Raw genomic sequence first — 19057 nt, 5'->3', positions numbered from 1 at the left:
ACATGCTTTATTGCTGTTTTAGAATACAATATATAATCTAGTGAGAAGAGGAAAATAAAGTGCTCCATGGTGTCTATTATCTACAAATCAAACCAAAGAAAGGAAAAGGGAATAAAAGTCTTAAAATATCAAAAGCCAATGACATTTTTTGACCATTAGACATTTTTGAAACCCAGTATTGGAGACTTTTATATATGTACATGAGTAAAACCCTACCAAGAGGGAAGAGGAAAAATCTCGTTAATTTCCATAGTGCTATAGACAGCTTTGTATTTTGTCAAAATTAACTGAATAAAAATGTGAATAAAAACCTAGTATTTTTTGAAAACACTACACAAGTTAGTAGAAATTTCTCAAACTAAAGTAAAATAAAGAACTGTATCCTATTAGGAGATCAAGATAGGTGAAAATTACTGAAAAATCAAAGATGATCAAATAAAATCAGAAGATCGTGATAAGTTTAGGCATACCTTCTTTAACATTTCATTAGGTTGATGAAGACATCACTAACAAGGTCTGGCAATGAAATGTACTACTTCCATGACACATGAAAGAAATGATATTATTCACAAGATAATGATGTCATTCTGAGGCGTTAGTATTAAAGTGGTGTTAAGTTCCATAAGCGTAGGGACAAAGTCCATTTTGTGGCACCAAGCTACTGCTGGTTGGCCAACTGATGTACCAAAAGAAAACACGGGTGGGTAGGAAGTTGATGTATATAAAACTGCCTCATAAATGAATCTGTATTTAAAACAAATAAAGTTACTGCAACAATGAGAAGAGTCAGAAAGGGATCATTTAATTAATTCAACCAATATATAATAAGTGCCTACTTTTGTTCTAGATGCTAAGGATAAAACCTTGGGCCAAGAGATAAGACTTATACTCTGCCAAAGGGAGAGAAAGATGAATGAAACATCACAATGAAAATAAAATGGTGCTTTTCAGAATCAAGGATGGAGGGAATATTATATTACAGAAGATTATAAGGATAGCTTTTCTTTTCTAAAAAAACAAAAGGCCTATTATGAAAATCTAACATATCAAAAATTAAGTGTGTGTGTGTGTGGGGGGTGTCTCTATAAGAGTGAGAGGAGTCATATCAAGACACATCAGAATAATGTACTCATGTACTACAGAAAGGCAGATCTTACAGAAACTTTTTTGCTTCTACTTGATCAAAAACAATAAAGAGAACTACAACAATTATTTATTTCTATTGTTTTAAAAATATGTTTTCTTTCCCAGAAAACATCCTATGCTTTTAAACTACTGTTTTTTTCCCCCAAACTACATGAATAAAGTAGAAATGGGGCTAGGGTACGCACATGAAAAGAATATTTATGTTTCATACACCTTATTTTTATTTTTGCACAACGTCCTATTTTCTCTCTCCAACAAAGCAAAGCTTCCCACACCAGATTCTTCAATAAGCCCCTTAAGATTTTTCTCCAATGACAAGAACAAATGAGTGCTGTTAATAATTTTCAGATTTAAAGCAATAATTCTCATATAAAACAATTTTTTCCTTGATATTTGCCAAACTATTCCTCTCCAGAAATACTGCATCCTTATTCTAAGAATTTTTCACTATATTGCCCAGGCTAATTTTTACTTTGAATGCAAACCAACAGAAGAGACCATTTTTCAAGGGACGATGAGGTGAAAGCCAAGAAAACATTTTTACTTTTTATAATTTAATCCACATTGAATTGTAGATAAATTTGGCAGTTATCAAAATAAGAATTTTGTCAGCATATAAACCACCACCTCCTTTTTAAAGCTTCTCTAAGAATGGTTGGTTTTGGACTTAATTCTTAGAAGGAAAATACTGTAAGTTTGGATCCTATCTCTCATCTAACAAACAGATGACCTGCCTTCACCTTTTCTAGGCACACCATATAGATTCTTTCGGTTGATATACTCTTTCCATAGGACCTTTGCAACACAATTGATAGAGAGTGGCATTATGCAAATTTTGTTTCCTGAGGAGGATGAGTTAAATAGAAGCTACTAGTATGCATAATGAGTGCCATCTTTCCAACACTTTCAGGGCAAGTTCTGTCCTATCCAAAGGCATCTTGTAAATGTTGACATTTGCGGCAACTGCACTAGGCCTAGATTCCTAAGAGTGGGAAAGGATTCTGAAAATTAGACAACTTAAATATAAAAACCAAAGTCCTAATTAATTTTAAATTAGAACAAAGTATGAAAAAAAGTAAATATTAACAGGATATAAGCTGTTGTTCAGTCTTCACTCTCTAAAACATTTCAGTATTAAAGACCAAGAATGAAAAAACAAACCAGCTACCAGCTACCTAAGATGTTAAATCAACAGTCAAATTTATATAAATTGAAAATGCTTCAGATTTTCTTAGAAAAGCATGTACATTTTGAAAGATGGAATACATTTAATCTCAAGGTTTGCTGTACAGCGAAACAGAACTGTCACTACATTAAAAGGATTATTTCCTTAATGGAAACAAACTAAATTGTGTCATAACTATCTAATGAATGTTAAGTTTTCCTTTCTCCAGTCTACCAAAAAGTTTATATTGCTAAATGTTCCACAATTATCTCACAATCTCAGATACTTATTTATAAACCAGCACAGGGATGGACTATTACATGCAGACTACCAACATAAAAGATTATGTAGATGCTAAAGTGTATGTGCTCTATTTTAATGTCAGTTCTTCGTCATTTTCCCCCTTTGATTTCTTTCTTTTTTTTTTTTAAGTCTATCTATCTATCTATCATCTATCTATCTATCTATCTATTTTTTTTAATTTTTTTATTTTTTTTATTATTATTTTTTTTATTTATTTATGATAGTCAGAGAGAGAGAGAGAGGCAGAGACACAGGCAGAGGGAGAAGCAGGCTCCATGCACCGGGAGCCCGATGTGGGATTCGATCCCGGGTCTCCAGGATCGCGCCCTGGGCCAAAGGCAGGCGCCAAACCGTTGCGCCACCCAGGGATCCCTCCCCCCTTTGATTTCTAAGTTTTGGATACATCTCAGAAACATCTCACTAGGCAATATGACAAGTAGCGGAGAATTCTAATAAAAACCCAGGTTTTCAGTGTGGTGGAGTGGTATAGATGATGCTACACTGTGCTCACTGGTACACTAAGCAAGGAGAGAAGATAGGTTTGGAGGAAGGAGGAAGGAGGATGAAGTTACTTCTAAATATGCTGAATTATAGTTACCTACAGATAACTCATCCAACCAGTATTTGATATCTAAAATATTACAGGCTCTGGGAACTGCTGGACAGCTGGATATACTGGAATTGCTAGGCTAGATCTGGGAGCCATTGGGTAAATTTTGGAAGAAGTCTGAATGAGACCACTTTATCGAGTAAGTAAAACCGTGGACCGAGACTTTTAAAAGAACAGATGTAAGGAAAAGGCAGAGAAACAGGAGTCAATAATACAAAAGCCAGAAAGCAGAAGGTAAACCAAGAGAATTGGTGCTACTACTGGAAAATTTCAAGAAACAAATTACTATCAACCTCCCAAAATGAAGATGAAGCTTGAGAAAACTCTATCAAACATTTCAGCTAGGAAATCAATGGTGGCTTTACTGGGAACATTCCTACAAGTGTAGAGGGAGACAACATCCTGCTGAGCAAAAGAAAACAGGAAGAAAAGGGGAAATGAATACGGTAATTTTTATTAGCTTAGGTATAAAAGAAAGGAGAAGGACATGGTAATAGTGGGAAGGAAGAATGTGGGCCATGAGAACACAGAAAAGGACAGTGCGCTGAAAAGAGTCCATCACTGGAGACCACACTGAAGATACAGGAAAGAAAATTATTCTAATATTTTCTCCAGATCAACTTCTGCACCTCAACATTCGCCTCATTTGCTATAACCAACAGGAATAGTCACTGTGTTCGTTTTGGGTTTTTACTAGAATTCTCTGCTACTTGTCATATTGCCTAGTGAGATGAGATTCATGTTTCTGAGAGGTATCCAAAAATTAGAAATCAAAGGGGGAAAAATGACAAAGAACTGACATTAACAGGTAGACTAATAGATGACAACCTTTCCAGATTGCATTAAACTCCAACTATGCTGGTGGTTTGCTCCCCTTCTCTCTCTCTCTCTCTCATATGCACAACAGGGTAAAAATGTATGCATGGACAGACAACTTCAAATCCTGGACCAAAATCTCCACTGTGGAAAAATGTAAAGCAGACTCCTGAACTAGACATCATGACACCAAGATTTATATTCATTTTCAGCAAAAAAGAATCTTAATTTCCTTCTCTAAAAGGAATAAATTATGGAATTTGAGAAAAACATTCAATGAGAAACAAATACAATCACATAGTCCGTAAATTTTGGAATGAGAATTTAACAGGAACAACTGGAAAGACGTTAGAACAAGACATGAGAATGCAGATCTGTCAGTAACTAGGTCTTTGGACTCTAAGCCAAGCCTTCCACCTTTCTGGACCTTAATTTTCTAAATTATAAAATAAGTGAATTAGAAGAAATCACCGTGGTGTCATCTAGTCTAGAGAAAAATATGATTCTAGTCCTTTGTGTGCTATTTCCAGGTAAAGAGAACAAGGCTCCAAGAAGACAATTAAATTCAATGACTTAAAAAGTTAGTATAGAAGAGCCATTCTGGAATTGAGGGTTGCTGATTCTCAGTTTAATGTTCTTTAAGCAATAAAAAGTTTTATGTTCTTATGGGGTATGAAGATACTGATTTTTAAAAAATCCTTTATTCCTCCACACCCCCAATGACACTGTCAAGAATGGGCACAGCCAAGGCCATGGTGAACAGTGGAACACATGAACAAAGCCTCTCCTAGCACCTAGCTTAGAGCCTCTCTGACAGAGTCAAGCATACTATTGCCCTGTGCTGTTTACCAAAGAAACCGACACAGTACTCTGGTACGTAGTTGGCCACCATCCATGCCGTGCTTGGGATATTCTGCCTTCAACCAGGAGGCACAACATTCCGTTTTCACTGGAATCCTACAATGTTCTACAAGGTTCTAGTGAGTTCAACTCTTCTCTGAAAAGCTAAGGCTGATGCTGTATTGCAGCTGAATCAGAGTATTATCAATTGCCCCGTCTCTACTTTGTCCTCTAGTCACTGATAAAAACTTCAAAGATGACAGACACTGAGACATCTAAACAAATAACAAAGTTTTCAATTACTTTCAGAAATAATTACTGTAAAATCTATCATAATTACATAAAGATAGTGGAGATAGAAGACAAAAAGTGATATTAGAAAGAAACAAATCTTTATCCTTTGATTACTCTCTCCGCAGGATCAAACCAATTTATCTTAATAGATGCTAGGCAAAGATCACATAGAGTATTTTCTGTATTTAAATTTACAGACATTCTAAAATGGGCAGTCTGAGACTTCTTCATTGAAACACCTAACAAAGCATTATTCCTTTTTAGTTGAAAATAGCCTTATAATATTGGTTAAACACTTTTTGGAATTTATAAACACTATAAAGTATGCAATAAAGAGGTAAATTCTTAAAGAAATGATATATAAAGTACACATTTGGTTTTGGACTTACCTAAATTTTCACAGCTAAAACAATTTATTCTATTCAGGAAAACAACAATTCCCACATTCACTGAGACTACTTTTCACAATTCATCCTAAAATATCTGCCAACTACATAAAATAATAGGAACTTACGACATTGAAAATAAATTCAATAAATCTTCTGATCACTTTCTTTAGTTAACATTAAATGTTTTTGTGGCATTAAACGTCATTGCAAACTACCGTTTCACTCTTTAAAAGCATTACTAAAAGAGCTATAATGTATTACTGTTCCACAGTCCATTTTTAAGAAAAAATGATAGTCTATGAAAAACCTTAAGGGCAGAAAACTAATTTAATATGAAAATTTATTCTAGGTAACAAGGTAACATTTTAGTCATTTTTTTAACAGTCTTGCAGTTATTTCTTTAAAGGATACAAACACTTTTAAAATATCTTGGATTTGCTATAAATTACAGATTAATCAAGACAGAAAAATTGGGCATAAGGAACAACAGTTACATTACTCACCTAAATAGGGAATGCAAGGCGTCATCTTTAAGCTACTTATATAGTCTCTTAGTCTTTTGTAGTTATCTTCTTTACTCATTACATATTCTAATTTTTCAAAGGTAGTTTTGTCTTTTCGACTTAGTAACTAAAAAATAAACAGAAAAGTCGGTTATTCCCAAATTCCATTTTATTATAGCAAAGACTGGAAACTGTATTTACTATGAATTTAAATTAATTTCAAAGTTATATCTTCTTCAACTATATTTCAGCACTGTATAAATAAAACAAAATCAGACATGTCTATTAAGATAATAAACCCAGGGGTGCCTGGGTGGTGCAGTCAGTTAAGGAATGGACTCTTCGTTTCAGTTCAGGTTGTGATCTCAGCCCCATAAGATAGAGTCCCACAACCAGCTCTCTGTTCAGTGCAGAGTCAGCTTGAGATTCTCTCTTCCTCTCCCTCTGTCCCTCCTACTCATGCTCTCTAAAAATAAATAAATAAATCTTTAAAAAAAAACAAATCCATCATTTATAAGATATAATATCCTTTGTATGTACATAAAATCACTAACTTCCTAAGTAGTAAATTATAAAACATTATTTCTCATCTTCACTGTTTTAAATGGTTGAGTAATTTTTGTTTTTTCCTAACTTAAAATAATTACATATTCGTATTCAGTCCAAATATTTTAATACACTATACCCTGCCTCCTCAAAGGTAAAGATCATTCTTGCATAATCATTAAGAGATAAATACTGAATTTTGTGGTTTCAGTAACAATTTTTTTGGCTAGTCCTAACAATAACCACAGAACTGTGATTCACCATTTTTGGATTTTTAACAAGACATTTTTTCTTGAATCCTGATGATCAGGGCTACGTCACATACAATTGAACAATCAACTGAAATTATTTAAGGAAGTCTAAGGGGTAGAGTTGCAGTGAGTGTCCACTGAAAAAACGGAAACAATCAAAGGAAATAAAAGAAAAACAAGGTCAATCACCCAAAGTAGTATTAACTACTTGTTTCTTGTATTTTTTATTTTAGCTATTCTGACAGGTGTAAAGTGATACCTCATTGTAGTTTTGATTTGCATTTCCCAAATGATAGTGATGGTGAGGATCTTTTCATGTTGGGCATCGATATGTCTTCTTTGGAAAAAGGTCTATTCAGGTTCTTTGCCCATTTTTAAATTGGATTGGTTTTTTTGGTGTTGAGTTGTATACATTCTTTATACATTTTGGATATTAACCCCTTATTGGATATATCATTTGCAAAATATTTTCTCATTCAGTAGGCTGTCTTTTTATTTTGTTGATGGTTTCCCTTGCTGTATAGAAACTTTTTACTTTGGTGTAGTCCGAAAAGTTTAACTCTGTGTTCGTTTCCCTTGCCAAGGAGACATATCAAGAAAAATGTTTCTATGGTTGATGCCAAAGAAATTACTCCCTATGTTTTCTTCTAGGATTTTATAGTTTCAGGTATCACATTTAATTCGAGTTTATTTTTATGTATGGTGTAAGAAAGTGGTACAATTTCATTCTTTTGCCTGTAGCTGTCCAATTTTTCCAACACCATTTGTTGGAGAGACTGTCTTTTTCCCTTCTCTGTCATAGATTAATTGACCACACAAGCATGGGTTTATTTCTGGACTCCATTCTGTTCCATTGATCTATGTGCCTATTTCTGTGCCAGTAACATACTGCTTTGATTGCTACAGCTTTGTAGCATATCTTGAAATCTAGGGTGATGCCTCTAGCTTTGTTCTTTTTTTCAAGATTGCTTTGACTATTTAGGGTGTCTTAGGTTCTATACAAATTTTAGAATTATTTGTTCTAGTTCTGTGAAAAATACTATTGGTATTTTGTGTTGGCAAGGATGTGGACAAAAAGGAACCCTAATACACTGTTGGTAGGAATGCAAATTGGTGCAGCCACTGAGGAAAATGGTATGAAAGTTCCTCAAAAAACTAAAAATCGAATAACCCATATGATCCAGTAATTCCACTACTGCGTACTTCGCCAATGCAAATGAAAGAACTATTTTGAAAAGATCTATGCACTCCTTAAACACGTTTATTGTAGCATTATTTATAATAGCCAAGTAAAGAAGCAACCCAAGTGTTCCTCAACAAGAAGAATGGATAAAGAAGATGCTATATATACAGTTGTATAGATATAGGCATAATGCTAAGTGAAGTACATCAAGTAAGAGAAAGACAAGTATCATGATTTCACTCATATGTGCAATTTAAGAAATTAAATAAATGGGGCAGCCCAGGTAGCTCAGCGGTTTAGTGCCGCCTTCAGCCCAGGGCGTGATCCTGGAGACCCAGGATCAAGTTCCACGTTGGGCTCTCTGCATGGAGCCTGCTTCTCCCTCTGCCTGTGTTATGTCTCTGCCTCTCCCTCTCTGTCTCTCATGAATAAATAAAATCTTAAAAAGAAATTAAATAAATGAACAAAGAAAAAAAAAAAAAGAGAGAGTAATCCCCACCCCAAAACAAAACTAGACTCTTAAATACAGAGAACAAACTGGTGGTTGTTAGAGGGGATGTGGGTGGGGGAAATGGGTGACATAGACAAAGAGAATTAAGAGAACACTTATCTTGATGAACACTGAGAAATGTACAGAATTGCTAAATCATTATATTGTACATCTGAAACTAATATAACACTGTATGTTAATTACACTTGAATTAAAAAGGATACTTAAAAATATTAAAATTTCAGAAAATATGTTTTTAGGTATTTCAAAGACTCTGGAAAAATGTATTTTTTTAAACATATCAAGTTACTATTTTCATTATGATGTAATAAACTTCACTTTATGTCATGTTATTTTTTTTAGCATACATAGTACATCCACGTATAAAATGCTTATCTAAATCTATGAGGTTAACAAGAAAATCGGAAGATTAATTTAGAGATGAGTAAACAAAAGGTGATCACAGGATTAGCAAGAAGCAGAACATACTATACTCTCATAGTCATCTACTCACAAAGGCACAGGGCCCTGTTTTTCAGTGTCTCAGTATGGTTTTGGAGATAAAGAATATTCTGATGCCAAATCCACTACTCTTTGTATAGTATTACAAGTAGTACAACTGGGATTCATGTTGGAATTTATTTTTTCATGGGCTCCAAGATGCAGATTTTTTTCAGATAATCTTTATCAGAAAAATACCTGAGCAGTATTCCTCCTTCTTTAAAACAAAAGATTTTAAGGAGCCCTTTGTTTTAATATTTTAGATAGATATTTCAGGGCCTAGAATAGCAGTTGCATAATCTTTTCCCTGGCCCACCTTCAACATACTTGATTAGCATTTTCAAGATCAGGAACAAATCTCTGCTACTACCTGTAAGTCCAACTATGCCTTTCTCTCCTGCCTAACAAAGCATCTGGATACGCAAAATACGGTGATGTGGCATGACAGGGATAACAATAAATCTATTCTTTTTTTCTTAAATCAATCATTCAAAAACTTTGTTACAGTATCAGGAGAAACATACCGAATTTTGCCACATCTAAAACACAAAACTGTAGTAAAGAACTACATGGTCTAGTATTTATTAAAAACTTATATTTTCAAAATAATAACCAGATTAAAAGGATTCAATCTGGCTTAACAGAACTTTAACAACAGAAATTTCTTTCAGGAAGACTATTTAAAGAAAGAGTATGAAAAAAAAAAAGAAAAAAAAAATGAGTATGGATAAAAGAATTAGACATTAAAATAAAGTGTTTCCAATGACAGCTCAGAAACTCATTCAAAACCCATGTACCAAAGCTGTAACTGGAAGTCCTGATTTTATTCTCCTTTTCAAATCTTTTTCTGATTCCTAATGTTGTTACTATGATGTTACTTCACTATGTTCTTACCTCCAAAAAAGGGGAAAACAAGGTACTTCACTAAGTTCCAACTCTACATGTTTTAGGCACCACACTCTTCACTAGCCAATGCAACCAGGGGCAAAGCTCTTCACATTTTCACTGGTGCATGAACGTGGGAATTCCAAATGTTCTTGACCAGATCTCTACACCATGTTACCATAACAATCTACTTTGGGAAAATTTGGATGAATCCCTGTTCGTATCAGCCACCATGAGAAATATAAGATTCCCAGATCACTCCTCATCACCTTAATTTATATCTCCATACAATACGTATAAATGTTTATTTGCATAAATTATTTATCTTGAGCCTCGGATGTAGATTAATTATAATCTTTTGTTCATGACATTCAATTATCATTAGTACCTGATGTGGGCTTTCTTGCTAAATTGATTTATTCTTAAATTTTATAACAAATACATCTGCATCAATCTTCCTACCTAAGAATCATATACCAATAACACATCTACTTATGTGCTCCTTCCAAATCCAATTCCCTTAACTATTTTAAGATTTTATTTATTTATTTGAGAGAGTGAGAGCACACAGTGGGGCAGGGGGCAGAAAGAGAGAGGAAGAAGCAGACTCTCAGCTTAGCAGGAAACCCATAAGGCTCAATCTCAGGACCCTGAAATCATGACCTGAGCTAAAGGCAGATGCTTACCTGACTGAGCCACCCAGGTGTCCCCCTTTGACTATCTTCAAGTAACTAGTAATCTCTCTTCTAAATTCTGTGTTTATCATTCTCTTAAATTTTATTTGATTTTTAACTAAAGAATATCATACTGTTTTTAATCTCTGGCTTTATTCATTCAATGTTCTGACACTGAAGCTTCACCCATAATGTTGTGTGTGGCTGTATTTCACTCATTTTCACTGCTTCCCTCCCTGTGTCGTCTTCTCTAGAAATTACTATCATAATACCTACTTTTCTATTTTTCTTATTTCTCCTTCTTGTTTCGTAAGAGATTTCTTTACATATATTCTAGATATAAATTCTTTATCAGTTATAACTGCTTCACATTATTTTCCTGCATTCTGGGGCTTCTTCTCAATTTTCTTTAAAATATCTTTTGAAGAACAGAAATTCTTACTTTAATGTGGTAAAATATTTTCATCTTTTCTTTCATTGTTTGAGGTTTTCGTATCTAAGATACCCTTACAGATTCTAAGTTGGAATCTATTCATGCCACGCCAGAGAGAAATTAAACCATTTTTTTTCTAAAAGCATCAAAGTTTTTCATTTCACATATAAGTCTTTAATTAATCTAACAATGACTTTTGAGGCTTAATTTCATTTTTCCCCCAAACTGATAACCAATTTCCCAGCTCAAATTAATAAAGAGCCCCTCATTTCTCCACTGATTTACAGTGCCACCACTGTCATAAATCAGAGTTCTATAAAAGCAATTTCTATTTTTTGGTCCTTTATTCTGTTCCACGGTCGACATGTCTACACTTGCACCAACTGTACATTATCTAAACAATATGATACAGCTTGCTATCTGTTAGGACAAGTGTCTGATCCTCCAATTCCATTTTCTTCTTTAGAAATAACTCGGCTATTCTGATCCTTTACATTTTCATGTAAATTTTATAAGCAACCTTGTCCAGATCCCCAGATTGGGACTTTGATTCAAGGTGCATATAACACCTCTACATACATTTGGGAAAAACTGGCATCTTTAAGCTTTCCTATCCATGAGGGATAGGATACTATTCTATTTGGTTCTTCTTTAATGACTCCTGTAAAGTTTTATATTTTTCTGTGTGTAAGTCTTGCATGTATTATTGCATCTATTGTGTGCTCTTGTGTTTCTTTTATTGATACTAAAACGGTATCTTTTTAAGTGGTATCTTCAAGTTGGTTCATATACAACTGATTCTGTACATTGTATATTCAGTCATCTTAATAAACTACTTTTTTGGGTAGCCCGGGTGGCTCAGCAGTTTAGCACCATCTTCAGCCCAGGGCGTGATCCTGGAGACCGGGGATCGAGTCCCATGTCGGGCTCCCTGCATGGAGCCTGCTTCTCCCTCTGCCTGTGGGAGAGGGAGTCTGCTTCTCCCTCTGACTCTGTTTCTCTGTGCCTTATGAATAAATAAATAAAATCTTAAAAAAAAAAAACCCTACTTTTTAAAATTGTGGTAAAATATATGTAATATTCACCATTTTGACCAATTTCAAGTGTACACTTTAGTGACATTAAGTCCATTCACATTATCAACCATCCATCACCATCAACTATGCATGGCTAGAACTCCTTTCATCTTCCCAAATTGAAACTTCACACCCATTGAGCAGTAACTCCAATCTTCCCTCCTTGTGGCCCCTGGCAACCATCTTCTACTTTCGGTGTCTATGAATCTGAGTACTCTTGGTGCCTCATAGGAACAGGATCATAGATTATTTGTTTTTTTATGCCTGGCTAACTTCACTTAGTATCATGTATTCAGGATTCATCAGTGGTGGGGACATCTGAGTGGCTCAGAGTGTGATCCCGGGATCCTGGGATGGAGTCCTACAGCGCTCCCCATGGGGTGCCTGCTTCTCCCTCTGCCCATATCTCTCCCTCTGTGTGTCTTCCATGAATAAATAAATAAAAGTCTTAAAAAAAAAGAGAGAGAGAGATTCATCAATGGTGGGACGTGTCAAAATTTCATTCCTTTTTAATGTTAAAATAATAAATAATATTCCATTCACCTGTTGGTGGATGTTTAGACCATTTACACCTTTCTAATTGTACCTTCCAGGTTTCATGGTCTATCTCTGCAAAGCTCCATTCTTAACCCTTTCTTTATGCATTCTCTTTCTTTTTTTTTTTTGTAACATGAGCCTGAATTTGAGTTGGGTGCAATCCTGGCTCCTTGCTCTTCATAATTCTTTCCCTCTCTAACATCCTCTGGCTCTTCCAAGTTCAAGCACTAGATCAGTGCTGTCTGATTAAATTTTGTGTGATGAAAATGATCTATGTCTGTGCTGCCCAATACAACAGCCACTAGCCACACACAACTACTGAGTCCTGGCAATATGGCTAGTATTAATGAGGAACTAAATTTTATTTTATAATTTTTTAAAGATTTTATTAAGAAGTAAACACCAGAAGAATTTCTATAGAATCTCACACCACATCTACCAACTTATCTGTATCTGTTACCAAATGCATCTCCTGCTCTCCTGTTAAAATGGATAAACTATTCCTGCTCCACTCCAGTACTGGATCAAATTCCCTCCTGCCTGATCAAGGGTATTGCTGGAGTAACTTCTTGCTCTCCTACCATTTTTTTTTTCCTATTAGACCATTGCACCAGCATACAAACATGGTCATCTCCAAAAACAAAACAAAATGCCACAAATCTTTGGTCTTACATTCTTCTCTCACTGCCAGATTTCTCTATAGCATCTCAACTCTGTCCTTTACAGCAAAATTCCTCAAATGCATTCTCTATACTTGCTATCCCATTTTTTTTTCCTCTACCATTCTCTCAAATCCAATTAGTTTTCACTCCACCACTACACTGAAACTACTCTTGCCAACGTTGCCAATCCTCTCTAACTGCCCAGATCTGATAGCCATCTCAGAGTTCTCATGTAATTCAACTTATTAGCAGCATCGGACACATGTGATCACTCTTTCTTGAAACACTTTTATTACCAGGCTGTAGAATTTCCTTTGATATTTCCTTCTTCCTCATTTTTCCAATCTCTAAATCTTGAAGGGTTCCAGGGCTCTTCATCTGTACTAATGACCCAGGTGATCCTATCTAATCTCATGTTTTAAATACTATGATTATGCTGATGATCAAAAGCAATATATCTCTAGCCCCAACTCCTCCCTTAAACTTGTATACCTACCTCTGGTCTTATAGTTCCACATGGATATTTATCAGCCAACTCAAACTTGGTATGTTTAAGAGAGAACCTCCCTGCCCCGCCACCAACACTCCTTCCCTATACCCCCAGAATATCAGTAAATAGCACCTTCATTATCTGATTTCATGTGATCTCTTTGGACTCATCTCCTACCATCAACTACTCCATAGCTTATTCCACTCTGGCAACACCGACTACCCTGCTATTCTCTGTACATTATCAGGGTCTTTGTACTGCTATCATCTCTGTTTGAAATTCTCTTCTCCCAGATTTCCACACCCATGGTTCTCTCAGTTCTTCCAGCTGTCTACTCAACTGTCACTTAACAAAGATTCTCTTGCCATATACAGTTAACCCTCAAACAATATGGGTTTGAACTATGTGGGTCCACTTATATGTGAACTTTTTATAGCACAGTACTGTAAATACATATTCTCTTCCTTATGATTTTAATATTTTCTTTCCTTTAGCTTACTTTATTGTAAAAATACAGTATATATTACATAAACATACAAAATACATGTTAATCAACTCTATGTTATTGGTAAGACTTCCAAATCAACAGCCTGCTATTAATAGTTATGTTTGGAAGGAGTCAAAAGCTTTATGTGGATTTTTGACTGTGTGGGGAGGTTGGCATCCTTAATTCCTGTGTTGTTCTATGGTTGATTGTACTATATAAAATACTTGCCTATCTTCTCTTCTATCTTATTTAACCTGCTTCATTTTTCTTCATAGCATTTATCACTATTTATGATATATCATTTATTTATTTACAGTTTATCTTTTCTCAGTATAATGGTAGCTGGGACTTTGTATCATTTACTACTGTATTTCAAACAATTAGTGCCTGGCACAGTATAGACTATTTTAAAATTTAATATAAACACCAAAGATTTTATTCAGATTAATAATGAAACTGTTAGAAATAAAAATTTCTTTTCCATGCAAATACATGAGGGAGAAAACAAAAATATCTTCAAGGAAAATAAACTCACAGGAAATATATCTTCATTTCTGAACCACAATGTAAATCAGAATATAATTCTTTTCCCTAAAACTTCAAAGATGGAATTCATTACTGTATATTTACAATCATTTCCATTCCTCAATGAAATTCAAATTTTAAGAAAAGAGAGTAAGGCCATTTTATTAAAAAGAATTTTTAGAGTAAGAAAACCCCTTAACCAGGTGCTTCTAAAATGCAAATAAAGTATAAAGGGGATCATAAGTTCTTCCATATTCATATTTTTCCAATACAGAAAACCCCCTGGTTTCCATGAGAAACATCTGTCTCTTCAGATACTATGAAACGTAAAAGCAATACTAGGCTAATTAAAAACGGTTATATTTAAGTTAGGAAAAAAAAAAACTTTTAAAAGTTAAGTCATCAGTTTATCATAGTCAAGGATACTAACAATACAGTAATCCTTTGATTAAAATGTAATAAACAAAATCATTCCTCGACACCAAAGAATACTATTAAATAAGAACATATTTAATCAGATATAAAATTTTACTTATATAAAATCTAAATGAAAAATACCCAGAAAGCTTGAGGGCAGTACCATGTCACTCAAATATGAAAGTACATACATTTGCAGAAGATTCACACCCTGACTTTGTCAAAGTGATAGAACCAAATACAATTAACATATATCAGGATGTGCAGCAACACTGCATAATTCCTGAGGGAAAAAAATCTAAGAGTTTACGGACTAAAAAATAATGAAAATCTAAATAAGTAAATATTCTTTAAAAGTTGCAATTTATATGTTCTTTGAACTTTCTAAAAGCTTGATCTTTGCAAAGATTAAATGCAGAAAAACCTGCATTAAATGCAAAAAGAAAATTTACACCTTCCCATCAATAAACATGAAATGCTTATATAGATGCTTATACAGATTCTACAAAAATTTGCTAGATAGCAAAAACCAAGCACCAAGCTATAATTTACCCCAAAAGTCCAGTGTAACATTTGAGGGAGGAAAATGCAGGTTTCAGAAAAATAGAGTACAAACTAATTTAAAGATCATATCTATTATCATCATATCAACCATACTAAGAACTACAAACAAAATAAATACATCTTTACTTTCAACAGGAAGTCTAACTCTTTCATTAACCAGGAAGATGACTTACCGCCCATGTTTTAGTTAACCTGAAGATCGGGGCACTCTGTAAGCCAGAAACCACCGCCATAAGTGCATGAAGGTTATTCAGCTCATACAGTTTCTAAAGATTTAAGAAAGAGGGGGAGGAGATGAAAAATAAAGAGAATAAATACAAGAAAACTTCAGATTAACAACAAGTAAAATCTAGGCAACTGGTAGTATTCCAGTACTTCTTACCCTCATCATGAGATTTGTCTTTAGAGGAGCCAACAATAAGTTGATTTTGGCCCACAACAGAACTTCCACATTCTAACCCGGCATTGTCCTCAAGCTCTGGGAACAAAACTACCTCTAGTTCAGTAATAAATTAAGAAAACCAAAGTTATGGCTCAGTATCAAGTTTACCCAGTATGATCATCCATCCCAGTTTTTAGTAAAGAGTCTCTTCCTTATATACTGTAATACTAAGCCTCTGCCTTATGATCTCAGCTTCAAGAAAGGGTCTGTGCCCAGGATCCTGATCTAGTTTCCTACTCAGTACCCGCATAATTCAGGGTTAGGGTTCAAACCTGCTTTCCACAGTCCTTAATTTCCTGCTTCCTCCTGCCTGAATTCTCAGATCCTTTGTTCTTCATTCATGTTGGGGCATCCATTTGCTTCTCAATACTAGACCTTGCTTTTTACAGTCTCCCATCTAACATTTGGTTCCATAAGTTTGCCAACAGATCTACTTGACATTTATTGCTAATTTCCTAGATTTCCTCATACTACCAGATGCTTACATCTTAATGGTTCTATGTGAAAATCATTTACAATGGTCCTTGCCTACCACCAAGAGACTCCAAGGCAAAAATGCATTTTGAACATTAGAACTAAGGGAAGGAGAGGGGTTCTGTTTCTCTAGAAAACTCTGGCCAATATATCACCTTAACTCAGGTCTAAATATTCACATAAAATTTCAAGAAATATGAACTCAATAAAACCCAATTTCTAAAAAATGGAAATTGAAAAAGCATAAAGAAACAAGAAATCACATGAATGGAGAACAGTATCAGGTATTGGCCTCAAATAAAATGAAGATTAAATATGAAGATATTATCCAGAATGCAACAAAAAAACAGAACTTTTTAAAAATATGAAACAAAGGTTAAGAGACATGAAACACAGAGAAAAAAGGCCAACACTTATCTAGTTGGAGTTGCAGAAGAAGATGATAAAAATTAATGGCAGAAACAATATCTGAGAGATAATGGCTGATTCTTTTCCCAGATTACTGAAAAATATATTAATTTCTAGGGTCAGGATGCTCAAGGAATCCCAAGCAGAGTAAAAAACAAAAACAAATACATAAAACTGTAAGTATGGAATAGCATTTTTTTTTTCCCTAAAGATTTTATTTATTTACTTGATAGAGAAAGAGCAAGAGCATAAGCAGAGGGCAAAGGGAGAATTGTGCTCTCTGCTGAGTAGGGAGCCCAAAATGGGGCTCAATCCCAGGATCCTGGGATCATGACCTGAGCTGAAGACAGATGCCTAACTGGCTGAGCTCCCCAGGAACCACTAGAAGTGTGTTTGCTTTTCTTTTTTTCTTCCTTCCTTCCTTTTTAAAGATTTTATTTATTTATTCATGAGACACACACACACACACACACACACACACACACACACACAGAGTCAGAGACATAGGCAGAGGGAGAAGCAGGCTCCCTGTGGGGAGCCTGATGCAGGACTTGATCCCAGGACCTGGGATCATGCCCTGAGCCAAAGGCAGACACTCAACCACTGAGCCACCCACGTGTCCCATGGAATAGCATTTTTCTAAGAACAAGGTGACATAAAGATACTTCCAGGTTAGATAAAATAAAGATTACTTTAACAAAGGATTTTTAGAAATGGTGTCAGATGCTCAACATCACTAATCAGTAGGGAAATGCAAATCAAAGCCACAGTGAGATATCCTCTTATACTGGTCAGATTGGCTACTATCAAATACACACACACAGAGACACACAAAATAACAAGTGTTGGCAAGTATGTGGGGAAAAAGAACCCTCACACACTGCTGGTGGGACTGTAAATTGATATAGCCACTACAGAAAGCACTGTGGAGGTTCTTCAAAAATTTAAAAATAGAACTACCATATATGACCCAGCAATTCTATTTGTGGGTAATTATCCAAAGAAAATGAAAACACCCAATTCAAAGAGATATATGCACCCCTAATGTCCATTGTAGCATTATTTACAATAGCCAAGATATAGACCCACATGCCCATCAATAGATGAACAGATAAAGAAGATGTGGTATATGTGATAGAATGCAGTATTATTCAGCCATAAAAAAAGAATGAAATTTTGCCATTTGTGATAACCTGGTTGGGTCTAAGGGTATTATGCTAAGTGAAATAAATAAGACAGAAAAAGACAAATATAGTATGATATCACTTATATGTGGAATCTAAAAAAACTAAATGAACAACCAAAACAAACATTTATAGAATACAAACTATTGGTTATCAAAGTGAAGGGTTTGGAGGAGTAGATGAAACAGGCAAAGGGGACTAAATAAATAAATAAGTCATGGGAATGTGATGTACAGCATAGGAAATACAGTAAAATATATTGTAATAACTTTGTATGGTAATTAGACTTATCACTGAGATAATTTCATGTGTAAAAACACTGAATCAGTATGATGTACACCTGAAACTAACAGATACCGATTATATGTCAATAAAAAATGGTGCCAGATTATTCATATGAAAAATACAAATAATAATCCATAATTCATACATATATAAAAATTTATTCCACATGGATTAAATACTCAAGTACAAAAATCATGCTATAAAACTTTCTTAAATGAGATACTCTTAAATAAGACAATAAAATTAAAAATCAGTAAGTTTGACTACTAAAGTTAAGAATATCTATATCAAAAGATAAAATGAACAGTGTTAAGTCACAAATAGAAAGACACATATGAAAAAAATGTAACAGAGAACTAGCATCTAGAATTAAATAAAAAACCCTTATAAAAATCAATGAAAAGACTGACACCATAATAGATAATTGTTCAAAGATCTTGAACAGACATTTCAGGAGAGAAAACCTAAATGGCCAAC

The 19057-nt window shown here is 34.5% G+C and overlaps 1 protein-coding gene across 5 annotated transcripts in view; it reads right to left on the bottom strand.

The window, feature by feature from the left end:
• Positions 1-19057, bottom strand: part of RALGPS2 (Ral GEF with PH domain and SH3 binding motif 2) — a 162853-nt gene that overhangs the window by 69616 nt on the left and 74180 nt on the right. For all 5 annotated transcript variants that reach the window (XR_005987736.1, XM_041754484.1, XM_041754473.1 and 2 more), the window contains 2 exons: positions 15961-16053; positions 6067-6193 (listed from right to left, as the gene is read on the bottom strand). Coding sequence is in view for 4 of the 5 variants with exons in the window: in XM_041754484.1 (XP_041610418.1) it covers positions 6067-6193; positions 15961-16053 (220 nt within the window). In the remaining variant the exon portion in view is untranslated. The remainder of the gene's footprint in view (positions 1-6066; positions 6194-15960; positions 16054-19057) is intronic.

The sequence above is a fragment of the Vulpes lagopus genome, chromosome 1, assembly GCF_018345385.1.
Source record: "Vulpes lagopus strain Blue_001 chromosome 1, ASM1834538v1, whole genome shotgun sequence".
Lineage (NCBI taxonomy): Eukaryota > Metazoa > Chordata > Mammalia > Carnivora > Canidae > Vulpes > Vulpes lagopus.
The sequence above is the reverse complement of the archived record's forward strand: the minus strand, read 5'-3'. Positions and strand labels throughout refer to the sequence as shown.